General features: G+C 49.0%; 1 protein-coding gene across 2 annotated transcripts in view; it reads left to right on the top strand.

Annotated features, from left to right (window-relative positions):
* The window catches only part of TBC1D8 (TBC1 domain family member 8), a 110,048-nt gene that overhangs the window by 40,182 nt on the left and 53,345 nt on the right, over positions 1 to 16,521 (top strand). Inside the window, exon 2 of one of the 2 annotated variants that reach the window (XM_040993813.1) lies at positions 8,799 to 8,909. In XM_040993813.1, the coding sequence (XP_040849747.1) occupies positions 8,799 to 8,909 (111 nt within the window). Of the gene's footprint in view, positions 1 to 8,798; positions 8,955 to 16,521 lie in introns of both variants that reach the window. The other variant, XM_040993812.1, reaches the window with a different exon arrangement.

Here is a 16,521-nt window from a genome sequence, read left to right as displayed (position 1 = left end):
ACTTAGTTTCAGCCTTACTGACTTTTTTTTTCTTGGTTGTGTCCATTCTAATGAGCCTGGCATCAAAAGCACTTTTCCCCCAAAGTTTCTAACATTTTTCTTAATTCTGCTTTGGAGTTTCCATCTCTGACTTAAATTCCTTTTCTGTTCTTGCAGATTGTCTACTTTTTTTTTCATATTAGAGCCTTTAACCTTTCAACCAGAGTTGTCTATTTCCTGTCTGATAATTCCAAGATCTACATTGCATGTAAGTTTCATTTTGATATGCGTGTTCTCTTTTCACTGTTTTTTCTTGCCTTTTAACGTGCATTGTGGGTTTTTTGTTTTTGTTTTTGTTTTTTTTTTAGTGGTTGAAAACTAAATCGGAGTTCCACATTCATGGGTACAACCAACCTTGAGTTTCTGAAAGTATTCCTCCTGGGGAAAAGAGAATTGTATCATCTCGACTGAGAACTATACACATTCCCCCCCACCTTATTATTCCCTAACTAACGTAGTATAGTAATGATCTCCAGGGCACTTCCATTGTTGGGTAGTGCAAATCATCCAGAAGTGATTGTAGATGTGTGTAGGTTGCATGCAAATACCATGCAGTAGCACATGAAGCTATTTGAACACCCATGGATTTTGGCATTCATGGGGGGCATCCCGGTACAGACCTCTGCAGCCCCTAAAGACAACTGCCTGCTGCATGGTGTAGGCCCTGAGGGATGCTCCTTTGGTGTGAGTTCTGTGCTCTGGCCATGGCTTGGGCTGTGTAGTGTTTGCTGTAGCTATAGATGCTGGAGGTGTTAGCCAACTCTGGTGTCTTTATTTTGCTCTGCCCCTTTGTCATTGGGTTGCTTCAGGGCCTTGTCCTCAGGCAGTCTAAGTTGTGTAACTGAGCTGTCTTCCAGTGTATGTGGCCAGGTGTTAGGGTTATGGACTCTTTCCTCTACCTGTCAGGAAAGCTGTTTTCAATGATCCCTTGCAGGTGTCTCCCTCACACCTTTGGATGAGACAAGAGGGCTAGAAGGGTAGGCGGCACACAAGTGCCACCCCCATCCCTGACTGGGATACTGTTTAAGATCTTCCCTGGAGAGTTGTCCCTTACTGTAGAGAATGCTCTCATTGTGTTACACCAAGGATCATTTTCCTCTTGCTCTTGGGAGAGCTGTAAGAGGCTCTCCCTCCACCCTTCATGGAACCTGGTGAGGTTTCTGGTATTAAAACCTATTCATGAAGCCAGTGCTGTGGTGTGGAGGGTTAAACTGCCGTCTGTGACACCAGCATCCTATTCTAACCCAGCTTACTCTGCTTCAGAACTGGCTCCCTAATGCCCCTGGGGAAAGCAGTGGAAGATGGTCCCTGCACTCAGACTCGGAGTTTCCTACTCTTAGCTTTGGCTTGGTCCTGCCCCGCGGGTCTGTGACTCTCTCATTACTCTGCCTTTTCAAATACATAAACATTTTGAATAAATATTAAAGACCTGTTCAAATTGGGGTTCCTCTTAAGATCTCACTCTCTGGTGAGTTGTCATTCAGCCTCCACAAATTGGTCAGAATCACCATTGAGTACCGAACCTTGTGGCTTCTATAGTGTCTGTGCTAGGAAAGCAGAATGCAGCACTGGCTTGGTGGTTTCTCCCAGTGCTCTGCACTCAGCACTGTGGCTTCATCTATAGTCTCAGTTCTGTGTCCAAGGAAAGTCCTTGATGTTCAGTTTGCTCAGCTTTTCTGGTTGTAACAAATGGGCGTGACGACTGGCAAGTGCTTTGTGGGTTGGAACTGAAACTGGCGATTGCCTGTGACCTTCTGATTGATGGCCCTGGGCACAGATAAGGGAGCAGGTCTTTGCAGAAGCCCCATAGAGGAACAGGGAAGAACCGCCACTCCTCACAAAGGGCATCAGACAGTTTGGTGGTTCTCTGCATTTTGTGTTCCCTGGTTCCTCATTTTGATGGTGTCAGAAGTCCTTTGGATTTTTTCTTATTACCAGAATGCATGTGGGTTCCCTAGCAGCACTCTGAATGTGATGGTAAGTCTCCAGTGTACCGGGTATGGGATCAGCATGCGACCTTCAGCCTCCCCCACCCCTGTGCCTGTGGGGTGGCGGTTTAATTTAGTCTAATTTAATTTGATTTAATTATTTTTGGGGCTTTAGTTACTTTTATTGGAAAGTCAGATACAGAGAGAAAGATCTTCCATCCACTGATTGATTCCCCATGCAGCCGCAATGGCTGGAGCTGAGCTGATCTGGAGCCAGGAGCCTCCTCCTGGTCTCCCCCTGGGTGTAGGATCCCAAGGCATTGGACTGTCTCCGACTGCTTTCCCAGGCCACAAGCAGGGAGTTGGATGGGAAGCAGGGCCACCAGGATTGGAACTAGTGCCCATATGGGATTCTGGTGCCTGCATGGACTTTAGCCACTAGGCTACTGGTGCCAGGCCCTAATTTTATTTTTGATGCTGTTTACATAGTTGATCAGAGCGGGAATGGTCAAGGATCAGGGGAAAGTGGGCAAAACCATTGTTTACACATTCTTTTTCTTCCTGTATCAGGGAGGAGGGGAGGATACAATGGGAGAGATCATGCCCAGCCTCTCCAGTACTCAATGTCATTCCAGACTCCCTGTTGTGGAGCACATTCTGACAGTTCCACTCAGGTGGTTTTGATAGTTCTGAGATGCTGTTGATATTGCTGATCCAAGGATGAGAAAATCCTTCCAAGATCAATTGGCTGACATAGTCCACCTCAGAAGTTTGCTGTCAAGTCTCACTGGGGTGGTTGATCAATTTGTTCTTCCCTTATTCCTCTGCAAACCAACAGGTGCTGTGGCCCAGCCCAACCCTGCCCACCACAGGTTTGGCCCTCATGTACACCAGGGGTAGCTACGGCCCAGTCAGAGTGACTCCCAGTAACTCCCCACTGGACTGCTCCCCCATCCCCCCCGTTCTTGTTCCTGTGCCTGCCAATGTGTGATGGACTGGTCCAACCTGAGCCACATTCCTTTCAGCTCTCATACACATCTTTGGATGTTGAAGCCTAACTCAACCCAACTGATTCCACTCTCTAGCCCACACTCATGCCAATGGGTGCTATCACCTGTCCAACCAGGCCCGCCCCTAATCCTGGGTCTAATGCTTACCAGTGGGAGCTGCAGCCCATCTGAGAGGTGCCCAGAGCCTCTGCTGCCCCAGATCTTGCACACTCCAGGTGGTCCTGCAGTCTAGCTTAACAGGACTTATCCCCCACCCCCAGTTCCAGCACTTGCCAGCTGATGTTGTAGAATAGGCCGACCCAGCTGTCCTCATTCTGGCTCATGCCTGTACCTGTGGGTACAATCGGATACTCCAGCCTGGCTTTCTCTCTAATCCAGCTCACATGTAGGCAAACAGGTATTGTAACCCTGCCCAGCATGATCTGCCCCCAGTCATAGCTGTCATGCTCACCAGCAGGAGCAGTGGCCTAGCAGTAGAGACCCCCTGTTTCCCTATTGAGCTCGCACACCTCTCTCCATCTTGCGTGTTCTAGTGAGTGCTGCGGCCCAGTGTGGCATGGCCCATCTTACCTCAGCATTTGCCGGTGGGTGCTGTAGCTTGACCTGGCCCAGTCTGCCTCCAGTTTCAGCTCACTCTGGTGGATGCTGCTGCCCAATCTGGCACAGCCAGCCCCCAGTCCCAGTCCTAATGTGAACTGGCTAGTGATGCGCCCATCTAGTGATAGCCTATCTTACATCCCTTTCTGGTTCTCAGATCTGCCAGTGGGTGTTATAAAGTGGCACAGTCTATCCTGCTGCCAGACTTGAGCTGACAGGTACTATAACCTTGTCTGGTCTGCCTTGCCTTGGATCTTGTGCTTACCTGCAGGGACTGCTCCCTGAGAAAGGAGTTCCCCAAGCTTGTTGGATCTCCTCCCAGTGGAAAATCTCACACACACCAGTGGGTTGACCTGGGTTGGCTTAGTTGACCTCCTGCCCTCATGGGAACAGTATACTTGCCCAACTGACCCTTACTCAATCCAGTTCTTATTCTACTGGGTGTTACAGCCCAGCCAAACCTAGTCCACACCCTGACACATGTCTCACATGACCCAGTGGGAGCCCAGAACTCTCCTAGCTCTCATGAGAACCAGCATGTGCTGGAGTTTAGCCCACCTTGGTACACCCCAGACCCAGTCCACATTCATGCTAAGGGAGACTGCAGCCATTTCCAGCCCAGACCACCACCCCCATTCTTCCTTTCACACTCACCAATGGGAACCATAACCCAGTTAGGGTATCCCCTTTGCTCCCCAACCAGGTATGCTCCCAGCCACAAATTTTGAATGCTAAGTGGTTGCTCTGACCCAGCTCGGCATAGTCCATTCCACATCTTGACCTTTTCCGTTGGATGATGCAGCCTGGCCTCACCTGACCTGCCCTAAGCCTCTAAGTCTTATGGTAGGTGCTATAGCCTGTCCGCTCCCATTCCTGACCTATGCAAACTGGTAGGTGTGATAGCCTGGGTCGGTATGTGCTGTATTCCAGCCTGGATCCTGCACTTGCCAGTGAGCTAAGGTTGGCCTGGCTCTCCCTGGTATGTCCCCCTCCAGAACCAACCTGTATATCTGCCAAAGGGTGGAGCTACCCTGCCCAGGTCTGACCAACACCCAGGCCTGAATCACATGCTCACCAGTGGGAGCTACAACCCACCAGAGGAGTTTCCCAAGTTCCCCATCTGGACCCACCCCCAGACCAGATCTCACACGTGCTAGTGGGCACTAGAACCTTACCAGTCACAGACTACCTCCTCTGTCCTGGCCTGTGTATGAGTGGTGGATATTTTGACCTGGCCCACCCCACACTGTATGCTTGGGTGTTACTCAGGTGCTGCAGACTGGGCCAACCCAGCTTATGCACAACTACGGTACCCATGAGTGTTGGAGGGTCCTATGGTCATGCCTAGCTCAGCCTCTTACCACCCCCAGCTCCTAAGAACATTAGCTGAAATTGCAGATCACAGGGGTAGGCCCACACATTCCCTACAGAATCTGCCCCCAGCCCCAGTTCTCTCACATGCTGGTTAGTGCCATAGCCCAGCCTAACATTTCCTGTATCTGTTATGACTTTCACTGGTAGGTACTGTGATCTAGCCCTGCCCAGCCCAGGCTTTAGTGTGCACCAGTGAGTAGTATTCAGTATTGGTAAATCCTACCTACCCCAAGTGTGATCTCCCACAAGGGCTGGTGCTTCTGTCTGACCTTTAAAGGTCCTTGCATTCTTTCCTCGAATAAAAATGTCAGGTAGGCTGAGGGCTTTGCCTGGCACCATTGGCAGCTGAGCCACCTGACCCAGGCTGCACAGCCCGGGACTCCACCCCTGGGACAAACCAACCCACCTGGCTCTGAGCCTATGGCTGCTCAAGCCTCTGACCTGAGCCACACTGCCTGGGAGCCGGTCCCCTGGGGAAGCCCAACCTTTCTTTCCCCCTTAATAATTATTAAAATTTTATTTGACAGGCAGTTTTACAGAGGAGGGATGGAGAGGGAAAGAGAGATCTTCCATCTGTCAGTTCACTGCCTAAGTGGCCGCAGTGGCCAGAGCTGAGCTGATCTGAAGTCAGGTGCTGGGAACTTCTGCCAGGTCTCCTGTGTGGCTGAAGGGACCAAAGGACTTACGCCATTCTCTGTTGCTTTCCCAGGCCATTAACAGGACTGTAGGGCAGGAGTGGCGTAACCAGGACATGAATTGGCACCCATATGGGATAGCAGTGTCACAAGCAGAGGATTCAGCCCCTTTTAGTCTCTTTGCAATCTTCATGAGTGTCTGTTATGCTCCATCTTTAATGTGACAAATGTGTTTTTGTCAGTCTTGGGCAAATCAAACCTTTATTCTTCCCTTGACCTGACATTTGTAAGCTGCTGCTCAAATGCTTGATTGAAGTGGCAGCTCCATTCACACAGCAGAGTTTGACAACACTCTGACGTATGCATTTCAGGAGCAAACCAACAAGGGGCAAGAATTCTGGGGCAACCTAAGGAGTAGTGGCACCCTTGTTTCTTTCCTTTTCCTGCGGTCACTAAGTGGGGGACAGACCAAGAGGTTACAGGAGTGAGGTGTGTGACATTGGAGCCTGGGTATGGTGAGGAGACACCAGCTGGGGAATAGACTGTCCCTGGCAACAGGGGACTGATCCAACAAGTAATAACATCAGTGGAAGCTAGGATTCTCAGCGCTGGGCAAGAGTGGCAAATGCGGAAGAACTGGGAATGGACACCAGGGTATTGGATTGTGGTGTGAACTCAGTTCTCATGTACATAGATACATAGATGCAGGTGTATGCAAATGTGTGAACAGTTGTGTAGGCATGCATGTATGAAAGTACATATACGTATGAAGGGTATCCAGGAAGTTTATGGAAAGTATTCTATGAAAACCATGTACAGATATCTTTGCACTAAATACACTTTGTATTCAATTTTCCACGGGCTTTTTGGAGGTACCCTTATACACAGACTTCTGTTCCCTGGCTCTGTCCGTTGAATGGTCCCAGAGACAGAGTAATATTTGGCACTGGTAAATCCTCACATTCTCAGTGAACACGTTGCCTCCTAAATAGCATGTCTCCCTGAAGGGACCCAAACTCCTTCGAGAAACAGCTGGTACAGGGAGAGAACGAGACGAAGTTGCGAGTGTGTTATGATCCCAGGAGATGAACAGAATAATGCGAAGGGCAGAGCCGTGGTACAATGTGAGCATTAAAATAATGGTAGCAATGGATCCGGGTTCATTGACTAGAATAGAAAAAAACAAGACCTTACGGATATAGACACATAGAACATGGAATATGTTTGAAAGTCTACACACTTGCTCACAAAAGAATAGCTGCTTCATAATGCAGAAGCCTGGCAGCCAGTCTTCGAGTGATAAGAATGGACTTTACCAGGAAGGGGACAAGTTGAGCTGTTCTGCTATTTGATATGATATAAAGAATGTAGCTGCATTGTTGCCAAAGAGTTAGAGAGACAGCAAGATCTGTTGGCTCACTACCTGGATGGCTGTAACAGAGCTGGTCTGAAGCCAGGAGCTGCTTCTACGTCTCCCATGTGGCTGCAGGAACTCGGGTATGTGGGCCATCCTCTGCTGTTTTCCCAGGCACATTAGCAAGTAGCTGGATCAAGAGTGGAGCAGTCAGGACATGAACCTATGTCCACATAGGGTGCAGCACCACAGGTGGCACCTTAGTGTGCTGCGCTGCCATACTGGCTCCTTTGCCAAAGGTTTTTAACCTGAATTTCACCTTGACAAAGCATTGGACAGACCCAGATTGTGAGCTGTGTTGCTGGGAGAGTAGCCTGTCATCTTTAAAAGTATGAAGGTCATGAAACGCAGGTCAAGGCAAACTTGCCCTGACTCAGCTGAGAGAGCTGCGACACCCGGGTGCAGAGTTGGAGTCTAGACTGAGTCCATCAGCGCCAGAGAATATTACGGGCAGTCCTTGACTTGGAGTGGTTAGACTGAATGATGTTCAACTTCACATTAAGTGTTCAGTCAAAACCGCACTTTGGTTGTGGAAAAGGATCTTTTCTGAACAGAAGTAGTGAGTGCAGTCCCCAGCTAGTCCTGCCTGGGATCGCTCAGGAGGGCACCCCCAAGCCTTCCAACATGCCGATGGCTCAGGAGTGCAGGTGCCTGACGTGCAGTTTGATCTACGGGGTTTTCTGTTTGGTGAGCTTACCAGGATTCTCACCCCCCGCTGGGACCTTGGCCAGTATTTGGGATCTGCCTGTCACGTGATAATATATCCGTGTCACTGTCCCGGAGTTGTTGGTTGTCTTCTGTTTGTGTGAGATGTCCTTGTCTAGGAAATATGCATGGTAAATGTCCTGGGGATTGTGGAGGAGGGGTATGGGGGAGGTGAGTTACTTTGAAATGATTCAACTTTACATTTAAGATTTTTTGGTAAAGATCAATATGGGAATACATGTATTGCCTGCTCAAGGCGATGACCCTCATGGGGCTCGGTAGTTAAGGGGTATGTGTCAGGTGAGGGGATGATGCACTCACCCGTTGGATTCCCAGACAACCACTGTCTGGAGAGGAGCAGGTTTGTTTTTGCCTTTGGTTGATGGACGACACCATCCACACCCCATCACCATCCGTCACAGCAGAATATGACCCTTCACTGGCCTTAGGTGTTGGTGGTCTGTGAAGGCTTGGTTACCTCCCTGCCCCATTTACTCCTTATGAAGTGGCAGGGATTTTTCGACCGCATTTGTCATGAGGTTCCCAATGATAACAATAGCAGACAACACTGACTGGTGCTTGTGGTGGGTTAGGCAATAGCCTAAGCAATTTTTAATGTTGGGTACCTAATTCTTTGAGTTCCCGTGGTGAGGTAGGTGCCTATGGTTATCTCTCGGTCTCTGAGCAGGCCTCCTAAGGCGCAGGGAAGCGGAATGACTTACCCCAAACCATGCAGCTCCAGGGCGGGATTCAGAGGGGAGTCTGACTCCAGAACCTCCCGCTCTTGGGAGTTTGCTGGCTTGTGGATTATATTGCTTTTCTGGGGAGCTAAGTGGTCCAGAACTCTTCCTTTCCCTCCAGTTTATGTAGTTATTGATTCGGCTAGCTATGCTGGGAACTTATACTAGGCTGCAGTTCCAGATGATGGGGATGTGGGTATAAGGCAGCTAGAGCCCTTGGCTGCCCAGAGGTAACGTTCCCCGGAGATGAGTAGAAGCACAGAGTCTGAACTGTGTCACCGCAGCCTTGAGTTGCTGCATGATGGCCAGCCTGGGCAGCTCCTGTGCTCATGGGCCCTTTGTTCTCTTTTCTGCAGGTCGCCTGGTGGGCGCTCTGGATGCAGTGCTGGATTCTAACGCTCGGGTCGCTCCCTTTCGAATCCTGCTTCAAGTTCCTGGGTCTCAGGTTTATTCCCCCATAGCATGTGGTGAGTTACTGAATGGATCAGACGTTTACTGGGCCATAGCCACTGGTGAGTTTTGTTACAGATGAACTATTCCAAAGCTTAAAGTCTGAGCATGCTGGTACCTGCATGTTGGTGAAGCTTGAAGGTAACCCTTGAAAACCTCGCCGGCTCTCAGGGTATCTCTGTCTGTCTCTCCCTGTCGCTGTGCTGCAGTGATGGACTTGGTGCACGGAGCCGATAACAACACGCATGGGCTACTGACTGATGATCAATAGCCGAAATTTATTAGGGGCAACAGACTTTATACACTGAGGGTCATATGGGATAAAGGTGGAGGTATTTAGCTCATCAACAAACCCATCAACTGTTTCTATACTCTTGTTTGGAACTCCTTTTGTCTTGTATATTCCACCAAGTGTTCTCATACACATGCTGTCCACTCGGCTGTTCTTATGCAAATGATATCCCATCAGGTATACAAAAGGTAGCCATTCGGCTGTTGTCGTGCAAAGGATATCCAGCCACACAAAAGGCACCCATTCAGTTGTTTATCATACAAATATTGTCCGATCAATTAATCCTGTGCTCGCTGACCTTCTAGGGTCGCAATGTCCTCCTCCATCTCCCTTCCTCTGATTCATTCTCTTGCTGTATTCTGCTCTCTGCCTCATCTCTGAGCCTCCCTCTCATTAGTGAACATCAGAAATATAGCTCGGGCATGCTAGGCTTGTTGGGTGGTGTGTTCCCAGGTGCTCAACAGCTGAGCATGTGTCAAGCCACTTTTCCTAGTAATCCTGTTCCTGACTTAACCTGTGTGCTCCCAGCTGTGCACATGTGTTGTGATGGTGGGCGGCGGAGTCCAAGAGTGGTGTCTGCCCTGTGCCCTGCTTGCACTGGGACACTGTACAGGAGTGCCCTGTGTGAGGGCTCAGTTGCTGCAGGCACCACCTGCTGCTCTGTTCCACCACTTGGGGACCCCTGGGGTTAGGCATCCTCACTTCCTGAGAAGCCCCTTCTACTGGAAACAAAGCCACAGTGGTTCTTCTGTTTTCATTTTGTCTGTCTCTTTTATACAGCTAATAAATATTCACCTACGAACTAAATCATCTGTACCAGCCTTTACTCAGTGTTAATATCCAGTCTACACATACACATAGAGGCTTTTATTTGTGGTTTTTCTGACACTTTATTCTTTGACTGTCATACCTTTGGCTGATCACCACGTGCTCTCCAGCACCATTGGACTGTACCCAGCCATCACAAAGGATATCCACGAAACAGTGAAGAAAAATCTCAGTCAAATCTTGCCATCTGAACTAAACGACCGTCAAGTAACTCAGCGTGTGTTTTTCCATGTTTTGTCGTCTTTGGTTTGAGTTTTAAGTCATTCTGCAGTAACCACTTAAAACAGTAAAAATCACACCTGCTGGGCATACAGATATCAATGAATATGGAAAAGTAGAAATGTGCCCCAGATCCCAGCCTCCCAAAGTAACCTCTGGTTACAGAAAGCAACATCAACTCGGGCACTGGCTGAGGCGTTTAGACAGGGACCAGTGTGGCTGCCATAGCTGATGCAGCTCATCTGGTGATGCTATTTTGTAATAGAAACATAGGGTTAAATTTCAGCAAGACAGTGGATACAGAAGTGAAACCAAAAAGAGTGTTAAACTTCAAATCAGTGCTTCTTCAGCACCAAAGATGATTTTCTGAAAGGTTCATCTGAGGTTAAGGGAATTTTTTTTGGGGGGGGGTGGCGGTTAGGCTTTCTAAGGTTAGAATTGTGGCTTTTGAAAAAGCACTGTTTCAGCTCTGACAATGTTCAGGGATCCCCACCCTATGAACTCAGTGCCAGCATTCTTATTCACCCTTCTGCTTCCCTAATCTCTCGGTCACAACCCTTTGCTATTCTAACTGCTGTTTCCCTTCTGGGCCTGTCACTCTGCTCTCTGTCCCTGTTTGGATCTAAGTTGACTTAATGCGTCCTCTTGGGTATGGACTTCCTAGTCCAGAATCTTTGATTTTGGGGTTCATCTTATTGGGTGAACTCTTGTTCCCTTTCCCAGTAATGTTTCAGTGTATCCTAGTTTCTGAATCTTTTCACATCTGCTCCTCCCCATTTTAAGATTTATTTGTTTGAAAGGCAGAGTGATAGAGATCGTCTTCTAGCCACTGATTCACTCCCCAGGTAGCCACAACAGCAGGACCTGGACCAGGTTGAAGCTGAGAACCTGGAGGTTTCATCAGGTCTCTTGCCTAAGTGGCAGAACCCCATTGCTTGAACCATCTTCTGTTGCTCTCCCGGACATGTTTGCAGAGAGCTGGATGGAGAGTGGAATAGCTGGGGCTTGAACCCTCACTCCAGTCTGGGATGCCTGCATTGCAAGTGGTGACTTAACTTGCACCACAGTGCTGTTGCCACCTCCCCCACTCCCCCCGCCCCATTTTTTTACTTGTGATATCTTAGCTGGGTATGCTAATCATGACCACAAACCAGATCTCAACCCAGAGCACTGGCCATTGCTTCAGGGTCTTCTGTGTTGGCTAGGGCAGTAGAGGAGGCTCAAGCTGGTCCAATTTTCTTGTTTTCTTTGATGTGCTCTCCCTTGCTCTCCATTCCTCCCCCTTTCTCTTGTGGATGATGTGAATTTTGTATGCATCTCTGTCATTGAAGATTAATATATTGGTTAGTTTTTTTTTTTTTTCTAACACAGTTGTGGGCACAATGTGCTGACGTTTTCTGGAAGTGCTACATCCCTGCAGCTTATAATTTTATTATTTTACGTCTGTATTTTTCTCTATGCTGGTTGTTGCTGCCTGCCTGCCTGGTAGGTTGGGGAGGCCTGAGAGAGCCCCAGGAAGAGGAGGGTTTCCTCCCTAGCGAGCCAAGGCAGGGGAGATGGATAGTTAACCTCAGGAGCCAGTCATGCTGTTTTTGCCTTAAGAGATCCATGGCTGACTCTGCTGGGAGGGAAGGGGATATCTTGACATTGTAACTCGATGTGGACCAAAGAACCCCAAGTCTTTGTAAGATGAATGGCCTCTATGAGCGAAGGTTTGTCATTGGAGAGTGGGTGTGACCCATCACTTCTGTCCTTGCTTTTTGGCTGCCCTGACTGCCATGGCAATAAACATGCTCTCAGAATCGTGGTCACCATGGATCCTCTGGTGGCCAGGACTTCATGTAACATGTGGTCAGCATCCAGGAAATCAAGAGGGGGTGAGTAGCAGGTTATGGAAGAGGAGGTGATGGGCTCTGATAGGGCAGTAGAGGCACGGGGATGGGGAGTTAATTATGAATGCACCCCCCCCCCCAAGTCCCTTTCTGATAAGGTCAAGGTGGCAAACTTCTTCAGCAGAATATCGGCCTGCTTTGAGTTGTCGTAGAGGTCACAGGCTGGGAATTGTGCTTTTTAAAAATATTTTTTGTTGTGATGAAATATATACAACATGTAGCCTCCTAAGAGTTTTTGGAAGACTTATGTATTTACAGACATGTTTATTTTTATTTGAAAGGCAGGTTTTACAGAGGGAAGGAGAGACAGAAAAATCTCCATATTGCTAGTTCACTCCCTAAATTGACAGCAATGGCCAGTGCTGTGCCAGGCTAAAGCAAGGAGCTTCTTCTGGATCTCTGATGTGGGTGCAGGAGCCCAAGGAGTTGAGCCATCCTCTGCTTTCCCAGGCCACAAGCAGGGAGCTGAATTGAAAGTGAGGCAGTCGGACATGAACCAATGTCCATATGGGATGCTGGTGCCACAGGTGGAATCCTAACCTATGCTATGACGCCAGCCACACAGGAGGTATTTATTGAAAAGCCAAGTGACAGGAGTAAAGAGATAGAGCAAGAGCTTCCACCTGCCACTTTAATCCCCAAATGGCTGTAAATGCTGGAGCTGGGCCAGGCAGAATCTAGGAGCCAAGAGGAATGACGTCTGGATCTGCCACCTGGGTGGTACAGAGTCATCTACTTAAGCCACCATCTGCTGGCTTCTCAGGCACGTTAGCAGGGAGCTGGATCAGAAGTGGATCAGTCAAGGTTCTGAATTAGCGCTCTGATACAGGATGCAGGCATCACAAGCAGCGGCTTAACGAGCAGCACCAGCCTCTTCACCCTGTTTAAGGTGTACCTCTGGTGTCTGCATATCAACATTGTCGGGAACAGATTTGCTCTTCCCTTTGCCCTTGAAGCAGGTCCCATTTCCTGTGGCAGCGCCTGGTGACTGTCTCTACCACGCTGGGTACCTGCTGGTGGTGACTGTGCGGTGTCTGTCCTTTAGGGACTGATGCCTTGTAATTGCCTCGGTCCTTGTAGTCGAATTGTGAATGTCGTGTGTCAGAATTCCTGTCCTCTGTAAGTGAATAATCCGCTGCTGGAGGTCTGCTTCCCTGTTGGAATTGAGAGTAGGAGAAGCAGGGAGGTGGAGGCAGAAAGCACGAGGACAGGATCCTGGGAGTAGACGTCCAGTGAGGTCAGGAGAAGGGGGAGAAGTCGGGGGTGGGGACTAGGCCTAGGGTTGGGGACTGAGTAGGCTCCTACATCACAAAGGGCTCTCGGGGTCCCTGGGAGGACATGGACATGTTTGCTGCCATCCTTTTGTGTGCAGTGGTCTCATTCGTGGCTTCTTCTGCACTCCAAGTCGAGGCCATGCTGAGCCATGCGTTAACTGTTGGATGTGGACCGAGTGGAGCCTCCTCCCGGTCCCGTGGGTAGGGGGCTCTCATTGACACTCACGTGTTCTTTACCATAGCCCTGAGCTTTGAGGGCATTGTCATCCTTACCCAGTTTCCAGGAAGCAAAGACGGCAAGAACTACAGTACTCTGCATTCTCTGCCTCCTCCATCCATCCAAATACTGACATGTAGTGATTGTCCTCCTTCTATTGTAGCTCAGCAGATTCCTGGGATGAACTGTCTTTTCTGGGTACTGAAACGGGACTTAACAATATTAAAGCACAAACTCACCGAGTGGCAGAGTGGGCGAGAGAGAAGGAGATGGAGAGTGGGACAGAGAGCTGCCCTTCACTGCCACTTGATTCCCTGGATGCCTGTGATGGCTGTGGCTGTGTTGAGCTGAGCCAAAGCTGGGAGCCAGGAATTCGATCCAGGTCTCCCACGTGGGTGGCAGGAGCCCACGTTAGAGCCAACATCACCACCTCTCGGAGTCTGCGTTAGCAGGAAGCTGGAGTTATAGTGGGACCTTGACCTGCTAAGCCGTGCTGCAGGCCCAGTGGGCATCCTGACAGCTGGGCCAGATGCTGAAGAGATGACTTTATTGGCAGCTAAGCTTGATGAGAAATACACCAACCCTTTGTAGAGATGACCTTGTAGTAACACACTCTACATATGTGACTCTGCTTCTGGCAGAAGTGCCATATTGCTAACATAGTCTGTCCCGGGACCTGGAGTGAGATGAGGAAGAGAGGACAGGAACACGGGACACAGTGGAAGGGGTGAATCGTAGCCAGGGAGGGACTGCAGGGATGTGCAAGAAGAGGAGGATGCTGCTTACTGCTTACTGCTTACTGGGCAGGCTGCATCGGCATGTCCCCGTTTCTGGGGAGGGGTTTGTTACTATTCTCCCTGATCCCCCACCTGCAGAGTCGGTCAGTGCTTGCCACGCAGTACCCAGGGCCTTAGCTTCACTTCCAGAAGTACAGGATTGAGTAGCAAAAGTAGTGTGGCACAGAGTAACGTGTCAGCTGAGTCTGGCAGGCCGTTAAGTGAGAGCAGAGATGCGTTCTGGTAAAGGGGAAGCGAATCCGTGACTGTTCTGGGAACTAGGTGGAGGATTGTCTGTTTGGGTTCCTGATGTGATCCTATGAGTCCTGTCACGGCGGCTGATAGGTATGTCATTTAATTTACTCACATACTATGAGCATTTTTTTTAAAGATTTATTTTTATTGGAAAGTCAAATATATGGAGAGAAGGAGAGACGGACAGGACAGGAAGATCTTCCATCCACTGAGTCACTCCCTAGGTGGCTGCAATGGCCAGAGCTGAGCTGATCTGAAGCCAGGAGCCAGGAGTGTCTTCTGGATCTCCCACATGGGTGCAGGGTCCCAAGGCTTTGGGCCATCCTCGACTGCTTTTCCAGGCCACAAACGGGGAGCTGGATGGGAAACTGAGCCACTGGACACAAACCAGCACCCATCTGGGATCCTGGCACATACAAGGCAAGGATTTTAGCCACTAGGCTACTGTGCCAAGCCCACTATAAAGGTCTGATGAACTGTGGCTCAGGCCAGGTCAACTTGCGCGCCCCAGCATGGTGTGAGCATCCTAGTCTAGGTGTGTGCGTGTCAGGTGGACGGAGCTTCATGCCAGGGAAAACAAACCATTGTCCTGTAGGACTTGAGGGTAATGGGACTATTTTTGTCATCTCCAGGGAGTCCAGCTACTTGCTCTGCCTCCCAGCCTTGGGTCATTTGTGTTCAAAACAAAAACAAAACAAAACCCTACACTGAGCATGTAGACTGTTCCCACCGCATTCACATTGGATTAGGTGTTTATAAGTACTCAGCAGGTGCTTTAAAGTGTGTGGGAGGATGTGCATAGGGTACATGCAAATGTAAGCAAATGGTGTGCATATATACAACTTTCTCCTGGAAACAGTCCCTATGGATTTAAGGTGGGACTGTAGGTTGAAAAATCTTAATAGTTTAGAAATTAGAAAACAAAACTTCTTTGGAAATTTCTAAAACCATGGAAGGTAGCTGTGATAAGTTCTGCTGGTCAACAGAACTTTAAATAAAGTTAAATAAACTTTAAATAAACTGAAGGTTGCTGGAGCTGTGCTTTCCAGTTAGAAATTAAAAAAAAAAAAAAAAAAAAAAACTGGCCTGTATGCTCCTTTGCTGGATTCCTGTCAACTGTGTGTTCCCAGGAACAGTTTTAGGACTGTGGGCAGCGTAGCTGCTTGCCAGGGGTGCCGCGTGGCCAGCTCAGTCGTAGCCGAGACGGAACGTTCTTTCAGAGTGTTCTCTGCGACACACTTGTCTCGTACCCTTGACCGTGGCTGATGTTTTGCATTTCTTTTGTTCTGCAATGCCGTGTGCTTTGTCTTCTGCAGAGAGAATCCTCTTGAGGGAGGAAGTGTTCCCGCATGGGGCAGATTAGCATCTTTCCTGGACTTGGTGCCAGGGTGGCAAAAGCCGTGCCAATTGGATCTGGTGTTCAAGTGCAGATCCCATGGGAGGGGCCCCTTGAGGACACTCTGGGCGGCAGGCAGCGCAACAGGAGCTAAACCAGGCCCTTCAGGGTCCGCGGCCCGCGGTCAGGCTGGGAGGTGTCACACTTGTTTTTTGATTGCTCGGAATTTCCTTAGAACAACAATGACTGGAACCTTCTGCTCTTGGAAACGACCGAAGGGTGTATGGGTTAAGGTTTTCTTTTCTCACTTTTGGATCTAGTTCATGCTGAGGTTAAAAGTGATGCTCTCGAGTGTTTCACAGGTTGCATTACTTGTGCACAGAGCGTGACTGACTTACCCGAGGAGGCCCCAGCTGATTTTCAGTTTGATTCCTCTCATGTTTAGTAGATAAGAACTCAAGGCAGATGTTATGTTTGATTTTGTTTTATTCTTACAGCCACAGGGACCGAGAGTCATCTTCCATCTGATCATTTGTCTCA

This window comes from Ochotona curzoniae, unplaced genomic scaffold, assembly GCF_017591425.1.
Source record: "Ochotona curzoniae isolate NIBS_2020 unplaced genomic scaffold, NIBS_Ocur_1.0 contig_883, whole genome shotgun sequence".
NCBI classification, from domain to species: domain Eukaryota; kingdom Metazoa; phylum Chordata; class Mammalia; order Lagomorpha; family Ochotonidae; genus Ochotona; species Ochotona curzoniae.
Note: the sequence above shows the minus strand (reverse complement) of the source record. Positions and strands in the feature narration are given on the sequence as shown.